The sequence below is a fragment of the Cebidichthys violaceus genome, unplaced genomic scaffold (genome assembly GCF_023349555.1).
Source record: "Cebidichthys violaceus isolate CVI_PGR_0920_01 unplaced genomic scaffold, fCebVio1.0.p SCAF_12, whole genome shotgun sequence".
NCBI classification, from domain to species: Eukaryota; Metazoa; Chordata; class Actinopteri; order Perciformes; family Stichaeidae; genus Cebidichthys; species Cebidichthys violaceus.
Window position 1 is genome coordinate 2,718,473 of NW_027176285.1, and position 17,477 is coordinate 2,735,949.

The window sequence follows — 17,477 nt, forward strand, 5'->3', positions numbered from 1 at the left end:
GTAATTAATTAGTGATTAGATAGCGTCCCCTCTCACCCCCCCCCCCCCCCAAGTCACGTAAGCAACGCAGTCTGGTCATAACAGTAAATATGACCACAACAAAAGCAGCTCTTATGTCTTCCTCTGTCGTTTCTCTGTTTGCCACCTCTTTATCCCTCTCACTTGGCAACCCCCCCCCCCCGTGTTTCTGTCTCCTTCTCGTTTCTTTTGAAAAGCAAACACAGCTCTCCTGATAGCAAACAGGCAGCGGCGTTATCAATTACCCGCCGTCTCCTGCACCAAATCACCTCTCTGCAGACACAGCACATTCCCCTGGCCTAGAGAGAGGAAGAGAGGGAGGAAGAAAGGAAAGAGGAGGAATGGATCAAGAAAGATTGAGAGCCCTAGAAGGCAGCTGTATGAGGGGGTTCAAAAATAAAAAAAAAAGTGCTTACGGCAATAAACATTATATTGCCGTTTTTTAAGGCGGGTTGGATGATGAGGGACCTGCCTGCACGTTATAGCTCTATAGATATTATTACAACCGGACAGCCGAACTGAGATGACCTGCCCTGTGTGTGTGTGTGTGTGTGTGTGTGTGTGTGTGTGTGTGCGCGCTCTCGCAGTGTGTCCTCATTTGACTCAGCAAATCCACTCTTATGCACAGCGTGCAATAGGAAAGGAGATTCAGGAAACGGGTGATGATGATCGTTACTGGGACATCGTCAGAAAGAATTAACATCTGAAGTCTCGTGATGTTATTTATTAAACGCACAAATACAGCGCATGCAGGTGAGATGCTGCAACAGGTGAAAATGGGAAACAATGACGCAGCAGTGCATGAATTTCAATTTTCACACCAAAGTATAAAAGTATGTTTTAGATGTTTGGCCATTAATGAAGCACTAAGTCACACATGCATGAAAATGATCAGCGAAGTGAACATAAAGTAAAAGGACTAAATAGCCCCTTGCTTTCACAGTGTTATATTATTACTGATATTTGTATACTTTTGCGTGGTTTTATGATAATATGTGTATCATGTTTAGCTGATCCTATGTTTGGCATGAGAAATAACTTTAGCTCTCAACTCTGTATGTAAATCTACAGTTTCAAAGTGCTTCATTACTTTCCATTGAACTCATAACCCCAAAATGAAACCTCAAATCCTTCTATCAACTTGTTGGAGTACATGTTCTCTATAAAAAGATGTTCGTTTGTGTCTAATTCTGCCTCACAAAAACATTTAGTAGACTTCCTCTGGACCTGTTATTCTGTTTCCCTCTCTCTCTCTCTCTCTCTCTCTCTCTCCCCTCCGCCTTTTTCTCTGCCTCCTTTCCTGGGCTGAGCCAACGCCCAGTTACTGCAGTGCAGCTCGCTTCCCCCGTTTCCAAAAAACTCTGCCCCCCCCCCCTCCCTCTCCCGTTCCGAAACACCCTTGCCTCTCTGTGTCTCGCTACCCCGTTTACCTCTGTCTCTCTCTGCAGTGAGACAGAGAGCGGGGGACGGGACGGTGACGTGACTTTTCAAGTGCCTCTCCCCAGCTCAGAAGTGCCCCGAAAACAGGAAGTAAAACAAACAAACAGCGCATACCTCATTAATATGTCGTAGGACTCCTGCTGACTCACCTTCTGCTGTAACTGGTATTTATTAGTTTGTAAAATACATATGAAACACAAGATGGAAAAAAAAAAACAAGCAGCGTATTTTTGTTTTTAAAGAGACACTGCAGCAGACGCACATCTATTTTACCACCGCCTCCCTCCCCACTCCGCTGTCAGACAAACCTAATGACCCCCAAACAGACTCATGCACATCATCTAAATGAGTTTAATTAGTTTTTTCCTCTGAGACTTTAATGACTTTAATAACTTTAACGACACACAATTAAAGTGCATGCATTGAGTGCTGTTATTCCTGAAGAAGTGTTGATGTGGTAAAAAAAAAAAAAAAAACAGTGTTGTGCAAGGCAACGCTGGGCCTTTGGGACCAATCGAGAGGTGAGGAGACAAGAGGTTCAGATTGGATCTTCTGAGATGGATTAGACCATCTCTAAGAGTGAGGAATAGTTTAGAAGATGTAACTGGATTTAATGAAGGAAGAGATATTACTTCAAAATACAGGAGGCCTTAATCTAGGACTCATAGAGGATGCCCCAGATTCCATTACTTTAGGCCTTGGCACATGTGGCTGATGGTAGAAAGAAGAGGAACATGAGTCATAATCCATTGATTGAAGGCCATAAGATTTATTTTTTTTGTTTTTAAGCTGGGGAGGGGGTTAGTGTATATTTAGAAACATGTATCTGCTTAATTTGCAAGATTTGAATCTATGGCTGTAATCGGCCATGAACCAAACATTTAATGTGGCTGCTAGAGATGGGAGTTTCGATTCTTTCATACGTACTCGATTTCGTACGAGTCGCTCACTAAAGAGAGTCGGGTTTTCAAGTCACTTGAGTCACTTGAGTCAGTCAGCAGAGCACAGCGGCGGACTCCAGCAGTAAACGAACGAGACGCACACTGCAGCATTAAACAACTTCAAACCAACTCTGAGATAAAGTAAATAACAATAATTACATCGGTCCATCGAGAAGCAGTGGCCGATCAACATTCCTGGACTTTTAAATGACTGTGGCAAGAGACTTGTGGGTGGTTGAGTGATCCCTGCTCGAGCTGGGAGAGCGAGTAGGCTACACTCGGGTGAAACAAGCTCCCGTCATATGAAGTCTTCCACAGGCCGCTAGCTTGACGGCTGTGAGTAACAGCCATGTTCCTTGTTTATGTTCATAGTGATGATTTAGGGGGAGGGGCTTTGGAGGGAGGGCCGACTTGCTGACTTTCTCGCTAGATTTAGCGACTTTAGGAGCTAGTGCTGCTAGCTACTTTCCTTGAAAGAATGTTGGCTTTATAAAAAAAAAAAAAGAATAATTTTTAGAATATAGCATTCTCGTCCTCAAGGTTTCACATGTGCATAGAAAAAAGAAGCACACGGGTGATGAATAGTGTTGAAGTATAACTGTCCCACGTCGGGGGTTTTGCTTTTTCTATCAATTAAACCGCACTGAATACGCTTCACCAGCTCTGCTAGAGTTAGGGGCCCCATTGCTTCTGCAGTTTAGTGGGTATGGTGAAAGGGGTCGTGTCATGTGACCTCCTGTTAGCTCATGACATGCCGCGTGTCCTGTCCCATCATATCCATCACGTACCATGGTGTCCGTCACGCCCCTGTCCCGTCCCCATCGCATTATGTCCCGTCGCATCGCGCCCGCAGCATGACGTGCGCCGCTGATCACAGCTGCAATAAACAACGGCACTTGCTTTGTCATAGTCCGGGGCAGGCGATTTTAAAAAAGCATCGGGCCTCTACATCTCAGCTGCACCTCTTAATCTATGGAACAAGGTGTTTGCCATAGCAGTTTGCAGAACCACTGCAAAGCAAACACATTTACTGTAATGTAACTCTTGTAAGAAAAAAAAAAAGGGCGCAGTCGATGAGTATTGATCTGGAGCAGCGCGGGTCTTGTCCTCAAGTGCTCTTGAGCTGCTCTCTCAGGCCCTGCCAGGTAATCCAATCCTCAGAGGTTGCAGAATTTCCCGGCAGGGTGAGGGAGGCCAAGCTGCAGCTCCAGGGTGGAAACAGACCCGGTAACCTGGCGCTGGATCCAACAGTGATGTTTAAGAGTTAATCAACACCTTCCAATGCGCTTTGTTTATTTTAGAAAGGTGGATGCTGCTGGGAGATGTTAAGAGAAATCCAATAACTGTGTTTTTAACCACGTAAATATGCAAGCTGCACCATCATCAGCTGCTTCAGGAAAGGGGCTTCGACAAAGAAAAGGGAGACCGTAGTATAAGCGATGCAGAACTGCCGTGCGCGCTAGTCTCCTCATCAGCATTTCAGATGGAAACAGAGAAAGTTTGCATTACTCTTCTCCTTGACAGGAAGCTGGTCTGCAGTATTGTGGCGTCTTGGCTTCCACAGGGGTGACTCTGAGATAATTTCTGAGCGTCTGCCAAGAGCTTTTCAACCCCCCAAGCACTTTGAGTCTCACAGAGTGGGTCTAGCGTGGCCAGCTCCAAGGATCAATGGCTGCTAATGGAGGAGCGGTCACGCACAGCATGAGATTCAAAAAAAAGGATACAGAGATTCTGAGCCTTTTTGCTTTGTGGCAGCATAAATCCATTGCTCCGGTCTAATTGTTATAATCCATACAAACGTGCAGGAGTCATCCGAGAATACGTTAAAATGTTGTTGTTTTTATGTTTAGCAAGTACTTTTGTCTTTAAAGGAATCTTTTGGTATTTTGGAAATGTGCTTATGAGACTGTCCGTCTCACTTTTAACATAAAGCTATATAGCCAGGAGATTTTTTTTAGCTTATCATAAAGAGGAGAAGCACATACAAGCACACTGAACTCATCTTCAGAAGTATTTTCTATTCATGTAAAGAGAGAAATCGGTCACTGCTACTGTACAAGTACTTGAAATGCAGCGGACGTTTCAAGAAGGCCTGCTGATAGCATTAACAGAATGGGTTCACAACAACCCTCCATTTCAGCATCACGTCACAGCATCTTTGAAGAACTTTTTTTATTCTTTTGTTTTCACTCGTGTCCGTTCTTTTCCCTTCGCCTCGATTAACCCCGGTAGTAATTATATAGAGGAACCTTCCACTTTCCCATTGTCCACTGGTGCAGGAGCTGAAGTGCTGAGCAAACTCATTGCCTTTTTTATTTCATGGTTTATCTGCATCGGTGTCCTTACATAACAATATATTACGTCTACCCTGCAGAGCTGGCGGTACAGTTCTTTAAAAGGTTCATACAGCGGCTTATTGTTATGCTGAGGTTGCTTAATTAGATGTTGTGCTACACAAACGTCACAATATCTCCGCGTAGCTACATTGCCGTCTTAAGTGAGGGACACAATTACAAACATAAAACGTGGAACAGAAATAAGAAGAAAAGGTGGAAAACAAAAGCAGAGGTATTCTTCCTTACGTTTTTGGTCCCGGCAGCAATTTTGCAGGAGATATTTCAGAGTTTGTGCCCTTATATCAACTTAATGCTTTCTCCACAATGGCCACTGTGTTAGATTCATATGTTGAAACTTTGCTGACACCCACAGTTTCAAATGTGTAAGTGCACTAAGCTCCGATTCTACAGCAGTGACGGTGATGGTAGTATAGTAGTAGAGGCATTAGTTGCCTTGGTAAGTATAGAAGCAGAAAGCAAAGAAACTCCCTCTAGTGGAATATCACCACAGAAAAAATGTAAACATATCATGAAGGTTCATATAATGACTTTATGTTAGAGTTGCAAATGCAATCTTATATTTCTTGTATACTTTAAAAAAAAAAAAAGTTTATCTAGGTCCCAAAAGTTCAATAAAATATATCCACCACTCTACACTTACACTACACACAGAAGAACACCTAATGAATGAGTAAATCAATGAGCTGGAACATGGAGCTGATGCAGCCCATTCAAGGACGACATGCAGGATGAACATCACATCAAGGTGAAGAGAAAGACCTGTCCTTTGTTACGACACTCACAACCTCTCTTCTTATTTCAGAGATGGCTGCAGGCTTTATGTTGGACACAGCAGTATACTGGCTGAGTCCCAGCATATTTATGAATATTGCTGAGGGAAGTGCAAGTCATCATCAAGGGCAAAGACCAGTGGAGTCTGCTTTGGAGTTGGGCCAGATGGCATGTGACCCGACTGGAAAGACACTGCAAAGCACCGTAGGGCATTTCAGGGGCATTTAGAGAACATAATTATGCCTAATTTATATTAATATTTGAGCATATACAATGAGAAAAATGTAACCGCATGAAAGATAAATATAAAAATATAAACATTTTTGGCTTTGTCATCATTTATGATGATAAGCAGAGTAGATCTAATAAAAAAATTACAGTACAGAATGAAAATCACCACTTCATCCAGACACACATGTCACATTTTATGTTCCGATACAATCACACCAAAAACATTTGTTGATGCAGAACATTTTAATTGAGAAATAATATTGTAAAAATAAAAATATGACATCATATATGCCCACACATAGGCCTGATTTTTGTTTATCATCTCATAAAAAAGCATGCGAATAAATTTACTGTGACATCAAATGTAGTTTCATTTTGTATTTTTTTTTTTTTTTATCTTGTTCAGGCCAGATTTCCATGACTCAATAGCGGGACTGAAAACCGTCTGTAAGAACCCACACAGCAGTCTATTTCTCTCGCACATTTGTAAAGACTTAAACGTTTTCCAAAAGCAATGAAGGAGATACAGAAGAAAAAAGTCCATCAGGAGTACTAACAACCAGCTGCCACCTGATGGTAGCACAACACAGCGGACATGAGTCGAAGGCGTTGCGGTGCAGTTTGAGGCTTTAAACAGCAGCGGTGGACTTGTACATCTCAGCACTGTAGAATCATGAATCACCATCCGAGAGTTTAATCTCCTCAGGAATGTAGAGCGTGACATGCTGGCAATAAATATTACACTCTCATGCTACACCATGTATCGGTAATGAACCAAGAATTTACTGTGGCAACAAAAAAAAAAAAAAGACATTACATATAATTCACTCCAGCAGCCACTGCATGACTTCCCAGTGGCGTTCAGATTGTATTTTGTACTAGTGCTCAAATTGTTTAGTCGTGGCCGTGCAACATCCTTTGGACATCCACTACAGCAAAGCGGAATATTCCCAGAAGCACTCAGGAGGAAATTGGAAGTGCCTGTATCTATTGTGCTTATAAAATATGTAAAACCCTGCCCAGAGATATTAGAGTGGCTGACACAGCAGAATTTATTTTAAAACAAAAAAATATATCCTTTTGACAAATCTTCCAGTTGTCCGACAGATCTCCCCCCCCCAAAAAAAAAAAAATCACATGGAATTTCTTATTTCACGACTCATTCAAATGGTTCTGCTTCAGGTAACAGAAAATTAACATATTTGCTTCATCATTTTCCATTTTAATCAGGTCACAGTTTGGCTGGTGGAGTCATACCCGACCCAGAACCAGTATCACGTTTTCATCAATGATAGATCCCAGCACCATCTGCTCCAAGTCATCATTTATTCACATACATATATATATATATTTATTCATGTTTTTATACTGTATGTGACGTCACCACTCTAATCCTCACTACTGTTTGCATATTTATAGTGTAGATTTATGTCTTAGAATTATCCGTTTGCCAGCTAATTATATGCATGTCCACCCATTATGACCATACTGGTCTGTTATGGAGTGCAGAGGCATCATGACCGTCATTAACTTAGCTCATAGTAAGGTTTAACAGAGCAGAGGCCGAGACCGAAGTGCTACAGTTTTTAGCACCGGTTTCTGATGAACACAGATCATTTGGGCTCAACACTATAGCACAAGTTCCACAAGTGAGCACGGACATTATGGTTAGCAAGTTATTGGTGGGTTTTTTTGTTTTTTTGTCATTGCCCATCCATTGTAAACGCGGTTAGCTAGTTATTAAAACGTTAACTCAAAAACTTTGGCTTGTGTTATCTTCCACATTTTTAGCTAACAAGCTAGCGAACGTCACCCGGTAGCTACAAAGTGTTTAAGAGCTGCATTGTTTTGTGGCTAACAATGCAGCTAACATGTATGAGTGGGACATTATCGTGTTATCTTTAATGGTAAAAGAGCAAAAACACGAGAGGCTAACGTTGCCAGTTCACCTAATATTATAGATTGTGGGTCCAAATGGTCCAAATGAATGCAGACCTCACTCCTGAAAAGGCTACCATACTAGGCTACCGATACGTAGCTTCATAACAATTATACAGCATGACGCAAACACCAGGGATACATGAACATCTTGCAATCAGTCGGTTAATGAGTCACTGAGCCGATCCTTTCATTATGGTTTATTCACTGAAGTGTCTAAGTGACTAGTCATATAGAAAAATGTGGCCTGCCGAAGACCAGCTGACACATTACTGAATAAACCATTACGGGAGAGTAAATCTGGTGGATGGAAACCCTTTTGCCTATTTAATCTTCACGATGTGCACATAACCTTGAATGTGCACATGCGTCTCCTTGAGGGTCATTTCTGTGTGGAATTCTGAGAATCAGTCTGGGTGCATTGACAGCTTTTCCACCAGACCTTTTCAGCTGAGGGAAACCTAGAGTGTAGCCGAGGCTATGGCGTCGTTTTTTATGTTACACATACCTCCATCTTAATAGATCCATTAACGTCAGGCACTAGGAAATACAAAGCTGTCACTCAAATGAATACACCCTGAATTATTAAACCCACACACAAACACACAATTGTACGGAGGCACACAAGCACTAAGAGTTAGGGGTTATACTATTTGGCAAAAAAAGAAAAGAAAAAAAGTCCTAAGAAATGCTTTCATTGTTGAGAGAATTTAATTTTTTTTTGTATTCACATGTCACCACAGTATTGATTTGCATGTCGTGGCTTTTGGCTTGTGCGTGATGGAATGGCCCTGGAGTTAATCCGATGGCAGATATGCACCTATGAATATAACATGTATGCATTTCCTGGTGTTGTCACAATCTTGTTGGAGGCTTTTGCTGCACGTTACAATGCAACATTATTTTGCAGAAAGATTATGTTGCAGAGGCGAGAGGGGGGAATAAATAAGATAGAGAGAGAGAGAGAGAGAGAGAGAGAGAGAGAGAGAGAGAGAGTTGGTTGTCAGTGCATCTTCTCTCTGATGCGGAAGAGAGTAAATACATCATATGACCGGAATAAAAATGTAACTGTTGAGATGACAACAAAGAGATGAGTCATGCACTTTCCGCCTGATGGGTGTGATTCAATTTTCAGACACGGTTTTGCTCACGTTGAAACATAATACCAATTTTAAACTGAAGCTGACACTATCAGGACACCATGATATAATCTTCAAAGGTGTAATAAACATGCAAAAAGATATGAAGTTAGTTAAACTAGAAAGGTGCACTCAGTATAGTGCAGATCTTTGAATTCTGGTGGGGCCACACAATATTTATACAAGAAGATCTGGTGATGCAATCCAAACCAATACCGTACATCACATTGAACCATACTCTCACAACCGAGAGTGAGAGAGGGGAGACACTGCGATTGCTGTGATTTAATGTTTTACAGACAGAGTCAACAGCAGTGATTACAAAATTCCAGTCGAAGGAAAGCCATCTGTAAATCACCCAATGAAGATCTGACGACATATCCAGTCGATGTGGTCCCAAATGTTTTATTTCAATTTTTTTGCTCCAGGGGTAAAGTGCTAAATTGTACTGCAGTTAAATAATCCAAACAAGTTATCACTACTGTTGTCATTCCCTCTGTAGCTAGCTAGTAAGACGGGTACACCCTTGCACCATTAAAATCAACCAATGGGATGCTAACAGAATCAGAATCAGAAGCGTTTATTGCCAAGTACGTTACACATACAAGGAATTTGACTTGGTGCATAACAATAAACAATGAACACAGTGTGATAATTGAGACATCATTTAAAAATAGAAAAAAATCTTAAAATTTACAATAAAATATGGTAAACAAACAAACAAACAAACAGATAACAGTACGTTAAAGCAAGTATATTATAAAAGTGGCAAGTGTATTTTAATATAGAAAGACAAATGCACAATTTGTCTTTGAATAATTGCAAAAAAAAAATTGAATGCAGACAAAGTTTGCAGAGTTTGCTTTTATTGTGTCTGAAATAGAGAAACGCCTATAGCTTCTTCTGTACAACAGCGCTCTCTGGTGGTGGTGCCACATAGCAGCGTCAGAAAAGGTACTCAGCAGCGTGCTTGCCGCTAGTTCCGTTAGCTGTTGGCTGTTTTGCCAAATACATCGTCTAAAACAAAAACAGTGCAAACTGCGTCCGCCCCGCTGTGTATCTGTAGCGGCTGGGGGTCGTAGATGCACTCAGCCGCGTCACCACTAGCGGCCGCGGTGCAGATTCAAGAGCGGTGAGCGAGGAGTAAGAAGGCAGCCGGTGGCAGCATAAACCGGGCAATAAAAAGAAAGTGTGAGTCCCGGGAACCACGACAGGTCCTTGAGCGTGCAACTGAAAAACACTACGCAGTCTGCTGCAGCAGAATGCCAGATTAGAATGCTGTGGACAAAAAAAACAATGATGCACACTGACTCAGTCAGCGACGTACACAGCAGCACGCATAACTTCTCTCCCAGGATTACGCCTGCCGCAGATAATAATAATTTTATTTAGCGATAGATTTAGTTTCGTTTACACAGCAAATCATTTCAAGGATTAATTGGAGTTATTAGAAGTTATAGGTTTTACAGAAATTGGTCTTATGGACATCAAAACAATGGACCAATCTTTCTGCCTTTTTGAATTATCACCTTAAATTAATTTTGTCCATTCATCCTGTTGTTTACTCATCTGGCACTGGATTGCGACATCAAACGACCATGCATGACCTCCAGATGGGATGGAAAGAGGGAGAGTGGTAGAACGAAGAGGGGAGGGAGAGGACATGCAGTTTTTATGAGGCATACATGTTGTTGATGGTTTCCCCTCTGCTGTCTGCTCCTGACACTAAAATAAGAGGGAAGTAGGCTAATGTATGGCGCCGTGTTGCCTTTCCACCTCAACATCAGCCTTTGATAGTCAAAAAGTGACCGAGCTGTGCAGAGAATCATGCAGCACCTATAGGCAATGCATATTAGATTAAAACAAATGATATCCATTTCTATTTTACAAGCTTCCATCTCTCTCACTGCTGTTCTTTCTCTCCATCTGTTTCCAGGTGGGAGGTGCCACGGAAAAGCCATGGCCAGAGAGAGAGGGACGATGTGCCAACAATATTAATTTGAAACGCATTCCTCAGCTTCGGCTCCCTCATCTTTTTGCACCTCCACTTATGCAAGACGCAACAGCGGCTATTGTGAAACAAGAAAGCCTTGAGCCAGAGAAGAAATCCGGAGGAAGGAGGCAGAGCGGCGGGCAAAGAGGAGGACATTTGACAGATAAAAAGGGGGGAGCTCTGCAGCAGGATCCCCATCGTGCTGAGCACAGTGACTGCGTGACTGGTCTGTGAAGGCAGAGGGAGGAGAGAGGAGAGAAGGGAGAAAGGTAGGAGAGAAAGAAGGGGGGGAGGGGAGGCAATTCAGGCGCAGTGCAAGCTGACTGGATGAGTAGCAGCCGCGGCACAGGCAGCAGCGTCGGCACCACTAGCCGTAGCATTGTTCTTTGTGGCTGCCGGAGGCTTGTCTTGTGGCTGCCGTAGCATCAGCATCATCCACACACACACACACACACACACACACACACACGCAGAAACATCTGGACACAGACGTCTCCACCGCCTGCCTTGTACACACACATGTCGTGGTGGCCACCAGAGAGGAGGTAGTAAGTGACGGGGCTTCGGGGGAACCGAGGGACACGGGAAGAGGAATCACTGGTGGCTGCGTGAACGTGAGGAGGGCTGGAGCGACGCCGACTAGAGCAGCAGCAGCAGCAGCAGCAGCAGCAGCAGCAGTAGCAGCGGCACCATGGCGCAAGCCGCCAAGCAGCTCCGTAAGACCAAGGACCTCGCAGAGGCCGCCGCCCAGGAGCAGCGGGAGAAGGAGGAGGAGAAGATCAAAAAGAGGAATCGGTCCAGGGATCGCAAGCGCAAGGTATGGCAGGCTGTCTCAAGAGACAGGGGAGGTGACGGTGTTTCTTACATCCATCTTTCATCCCCCTCTACCTGCCTTTCTCTATCTCTCTCTCTCTCCCTCTCTCCCTCTCTCTCTCTCTCTGTGCGTCTATTGTGCAAGATTGGTGAGGATGCAATTACACATGTATGTACACAGTTGGTGTTGTGGCCTCAGCTGGTGTGTGTGTGTGTGTGTGTGTGTGTGTGTGTGTGTGTGTGTGTGTGTGTGTGTGTGTGTGTGTAGGCTAACCAGTCAAGCACATATCCTCTGGTACAGGTTGTGCTTGCTTGGTCAGATATGTAGCTCCTGGGGAAGGCTGATGATGATCGGGACCAGTATAGGCTGTTAAATAACAGGTACTGTCAACGTCAGGCTCCTTTCACAAGCATTTTTGGGGGGATCCAGCCTGCCATGGGTGCAGCTCATTCATATTAATGCAATGCAAGTTCAGTGCACTGCACTTACAGTGCATTTGTATGCATACAATCCCGTCACCATAAGCGTGCCCTGCGTGCTCTGTCCTTCTCCACGAAGCTGTGTTTGTGTCTTAGACCTGGTGTCTTCCCTCATATTACAGGTTTTTCTTCTTTTCATTGGGGAAGATGTAAAATGGAGGGGGAAGATGGAGGTACACTCTAATAATAGATACAATTTCAACCCATCTTTATTTTTTTGGAAGGGGGGGGGGGCACGTTTGTGCTACAGAATTGTTCCATTAAGAATCCCATGCTTATGATATGATTTTTGTTGCTAGTGATATTTTGTTGTGCAGAGGATTAACATTTGAATGTGTTGTCACAAACTAGACACGCAGAAAATCATCCTGTAGGCGTGACATCCCTCTCTCTCTCTCTCTCTCTCTCTCTCTCTCTCTCTCTCTCTCTCTCTCTCTCATCCACACTTCTGTCTCACTTCTCCCCTGCACTCTCCCACTCTGGTTGTGCCTTTGGGTGCAGGTTTTATTGGGGTTGTGCCGCCTTGCGCTCATGCTTGGCGGCACTGAAATGATACATATCCTATTGTGTAAGGTACTTGTTGAATGGGTTAAAACAAATGTGTTTGTGTGTGTTTTAAATGGAATCTGCAGACAGAGCTCGGGTGCTCGATGGAGTCTAATCTCTCATCTGTATTTAATATTCTTTCCACATAAAACAGGTTTGTCGTCACCACAGCGGTGTGGTTCGCTAAGGGTCTGCAGAATGCTTTTGGCAGTATTACTGCTTTACATTTTTACACAGAATCACATTTTGTCAGCAAAATAGAGCCTCTTTAATGCCCCTCATGCACTATCCTCAGATATTCTTTTAAAATCTAATATCCTTGGTAAAATCATACAATTTGAATAGAATTTTTCCATATAGAACAATATGTAGAATCTGATGTAATGAGCAAATCCTTGTTGAGTAATTCTTTGTTTAATAGAAGGGCGTTTACAACAACTGTGGGACAAAAGTGAAGCGTGGACAGGATTACATAACTCCATCAGAACATAGGATTACAGGTATGCCTGCGTATTTGTACTCGACCAGAACAACCCGGTACTGAGTGGCATGGAAGCTTCTCCGGTCAAAGGATACCTGCGTTCCATCACTCGAGTTTAAAAGTATGGCTGTACTACACGCCTGTGGCGTCTGGTAAAAGTCAATATGGTGGTGGCTCTTTATTCTGCCGAATGCTTCCATTCACATAATTGCTATCGAATGAAGTAGAAAAAAAGGTATTATATGAAGTACTGGTATCGGTATCACTGTAAGGGTACGAACAAAGCCTGGATGGATATTGTCATTTCCCCATGTGTTGGGTACCGAGGTTCACTAAGAGTTTGCTTTTGGCAACTAAACTGAGGTTGACTAGAGTTTGAATTGTAAATATGATTAGGCAGTAATAACAGCTTTGCGAAAGGTAATGTAGAGTTTTGGAAATGTGTTATTACAGATGTGTGAACACCTGAGACTTTCCTATCCGTCTCAGACAGACAATGGTGGTGGTGGTGGTGGATGGTTGGTGCACACCGACCAGCATGCAGGTAACAGTGCGAGATTTAAATTACGGCAGCGAGGCAATAGTTCTGCACTGAGGGCAGCGAGCAAGACTGTGACGGCAACATATGTATTTTTTGTATTTTTTGTATATTTGTACATGTATGTAAGTTACCTGAGTAGCCAGACACAAGCATTTCATTCCTGATGAGTATTTTTTTTTTTCTAGGTTTAGACTTTTCCTGCTTATGATAAAATAAACGACGACAGTTTGAATAACTAAACTTGACCTGATTACATGATATGATACGTGGTGATTTCCAACACTGTCACTGATCAAAAAGAAAGATTAGGCTACTGAGCTGACAGACGCTCCAAGCCAAATATTAATGCTATTTTACCCTTCAGTCGGTAAGTAATTTGATTTGTGAAAGCCAGCTTCGTTCCTGCACTCAGCGCTCCGTTCACTGATCTTCACGCTGTTAATGTTTCACACCTACGTTTATTTCACTGTCCAAAAATCAATCAGGCTGTTATATTTACGATTTCACTAACGGTCATAACAACTCTCCATCTCAAATGGCTTATTCTCCTTTGGCTTCACTTTAGTGTAAAATATGCAAAACCCCAAGCACATTTACTCAGTTCATGAAATAATATTAAGAATTAAAAGTGTTTAAGGCCCTTTAAGGCCATGTTAAAGTGGCCAAAAACGAATTAGCTCCTGCTATATCCAGTACTGAACGGTTCTCATTTGATTGTGATTGTTATTAGGTCGACTCACAGTGTTCAGTGTTCATAGTGTCATCTATGGATTGCACAGCTTAAGGCACCTTCGATGCAGCAATAAGAGAGACTTTGTTGGGAAACTAAACCCGTCTCTGCTTCACTGCTTCTGTCTCAGTGGCCTTTCTCCCTCACTCTCACCTCAATCATCCACCTCAAACACGTTTGTGCCTCTGTTCTCCGTGTATTCCTCCTCTCTGAATCTATCTTTCTTCCTAAAAGTTGCTGTGCACCCAGAAAGTGCGAGGGAGCGAGTGAAAGAGCCGGAGAGGGAGCGATGAGGCCCGGGCGGGTCCTAATGTTCCGGGGATGTTAATTAGCTTCCATTCGATGTAAATCAAACTCGGCAGCATGGTATCTCTCTTCCCTGCTCCTCCCTTTGCACAAAGGTCATCCGCTAAAGTGCCAACAGAGATCCCATCATAACTCCGGACGGACCGGACTGTAATGCAGTTAGGGAAGCCGAAAAGAAAGTGCAGGGGCAATCTGCTAGCTCCGCCGGTTAGGGTGCGTGCCATGCAACCGCAGAGTCGCAGATCAACAACCTTTGTCGTCTACTTCTGTTTCTCCCTCTTTGTAACCCTGGGTATACTTGTGTGCAAATACATTGTGCATCTACATTGATATTTCCTTCTCAGAACAAAACAAAAAAAAAAAAGAGCAATATTTGTTGCTCATCTCAGAATCAAGGTCATATGTAATGCAGATCAATGCTTGGTTGCATTGACGGTAAGTTATTTTTCGCCTCACTGGCTGCAGCCCGACCACTATGGGTCACTTTCTGCCTATAAATTATGGATCACTAGTGTGTATGTTTACTAGTCACGAGTCATAAAGGCCAATGACTGGCACTGATTTATGTTTCTATGAATTAGGGATGTCCCCATCGAGTTTTATCGGCCCCGGTCTGAGTCCTGAGCGTTGGGTAGCTGCTGGTACCGAGCGTGATGTGATGCGTCTGTTGCATTTACCTAAATGTTGATTTTAAAAAATATGTATCTGACACATTGAAATAACAGCTGTAGACTGCTAACGCACACACGCTTATTCGTTCTGGAAGTCCTGGTTCAAAACGGTTAAATCGATCGGCTCAAATGATTCGTGTGATATGAAATCACTGCAGGATGCAGCTTCTGAAATTGACGTGACGCAGTCCGCTGGAGAGAAGAAGCGGCGCTCTCTTGGAGTCGTCCCGGCTGCAGAAGCGTTCACGGTCGCGCCTTACGGCGGAATGGAGTGAAGCTTCTTTTTCCTCACAAACGATCTCTGGCTGAACACGGACAGCGGCTTGCAAAGAGCACTTTAACCAGACCGCAGACAGATGTAATTTTGCCTGTTATCAAGTTACTCATTAATTAGTGGCAGCCGATCTGCCGCAGGCAACATTCATCGTTTTTTAAACGGTGGAAGTGATGGCCGATCCACGATAAAGAGGGAGAAAGTGATATCTTAAATGTTTGACACATCTGCTATGAATACAATGCTTCATTTCAAGTTGCCTGATCACGCTTGTGAAGAGCTGGTCTTTACCTCCAGTTCTCTGTAACCAATGGGATGGACTAATACGGGATGTGAAACCTTTTTTATTGTAGTGCCTCAGCGTGAGGCTCCTTCGGCCCGTACATGTTCCCGTTTCCTCCAGGCCTGCACTTATTACAATGGAGCCAAAGGTCTGCTAATGGATAGTGTGCGCTTTTTTTTCGCTCGCGTTCTCAATACGCGTTTTCATGCGTGCGGTTTGTGTGAGAGCGAGTGCAATAGCAGGGCTTCGGGGTATCTCATTCCACTTTTATGTAACCTTATGGATACCCAACCCTAATTAAGCCCAAACCCTCTTCTGTCTGTCTCTCTCTTTCTTTGCCTCTCTGCCCACTTTTTGTCCTCACACAAAACAACACATTAAGGACAAGGACAGGCCTTTTTTTTTTTTTTTATTAATGCCTAACTTTGGTAATTAAAAGTGGTATCGTCTGCATGAATGTATAATTCCAATTATGTTTTAGACAAGGGGAAAATAAATCTTCTGTTATTAGAGCTGTGGATGTAAAGTGGCAGATCATTTAGATGTAGTGTTATTACAGAAGAGCCAAACAGAAACATTGCTCTGTGAACTGCATGAACATTTACATTTTAATTGATTTACTTCAGGTCAGACTATTCAAAGCTACAAGAAGCCTGGAAGCACAGAGTATTGTCCTCCTCAGTCGCATTAGAAATCTTCATATATTTTCTATGCGACAGCTTTTTAGGGAACAGCCGATAAAAGGCTCGTGTCACGTTCTACTCAGCTGCTGCCTTTGACAGTTTGAGCTCCTTTTCTTTTTAAACGTAAGCATCTAAATATCGCAGTCGGTTGAACGTCTACTGTGCTTAAATACAGTATTGTATGCTGTCCCAGATTCGAAAGAAAGAAGCGGTAAAGAATACTTTGATTCACTGTGTATTTGAGCGGCGAGGGGGAGGAAATGAAGTATGTTTATTTGGTCCCAGGAGAGTGGGGCTCTTAAGGACGTGTCCTAGAATCCAAGGGACTAATGTATCACGTTTGTCCTTCTTTGTGCATTTTATTTCGGTTCACCTGTGAATGTGTGTCTATAGATGTGCATGAGCCTGTTTGTATGTACTCATTCATTATTTTATTTGTTATATTGCGGTCAAAAATCAGCATAGGGGGATTTTGCAAGTAGGCAGTTCCTTCATAAGTTGACTTACCTTGGTTATGAGTTGGCCTATGTCATTGATTAAGTAAAATGATTGTAAGAAGGTGAGGAATACATACTGGATATTTTGGATTTCTAACATATGCTCAAATGTAAATCACATTTTCACTGCTCTTTTAGCTCTGTTTTGGTCGCCACCATCTCCTGAGAGATGTTTTTTTGGTCTTTTTGCTTGATAAAGACATGACAACACATGTTTTTGTTTTGGGCCGGACGGCAGCGATGGGTAGCGTAATAGTTTGAGCCGACGCATTTTGTTCATCCTCTTTGAGGGAAGGGAGGGCCGGATGAGCCAAGGTCAAGCAGAGCAAAGCAGCACTCAGCCC

General features: G+C 43.0%; 1 protein-coding gene across 6 annotated transcripts in view; it reads left to right on the forward strand.

Moving 5' to 3' along the window:
* The first annotated feature begins 10,800 nt into the window (after positions 1-10,800).
* Positions 10,801-17,477, forward strand: part of ank1b (ankyrin 1, erythrocytic b) — a 67,232-nt gene continuing 60,555 nt past the window's right edge. For all 6 annotated transcript variants that reach the window (XM_068705911.1, XM_068705906.1, XM_068705907.1 and 3 more), the window contains exon 1: positions 10,801-11,645. In XM_068705911.1, coding sequence (XP_068562012.1) covers positions 11,520-11,645 — 126 coding nt within the window. In that variant the 5' untranslated portion in view covers positions 10,801-11,519. The remainder of the gene's footprint in view (positions 11,646-17,477) is intronic.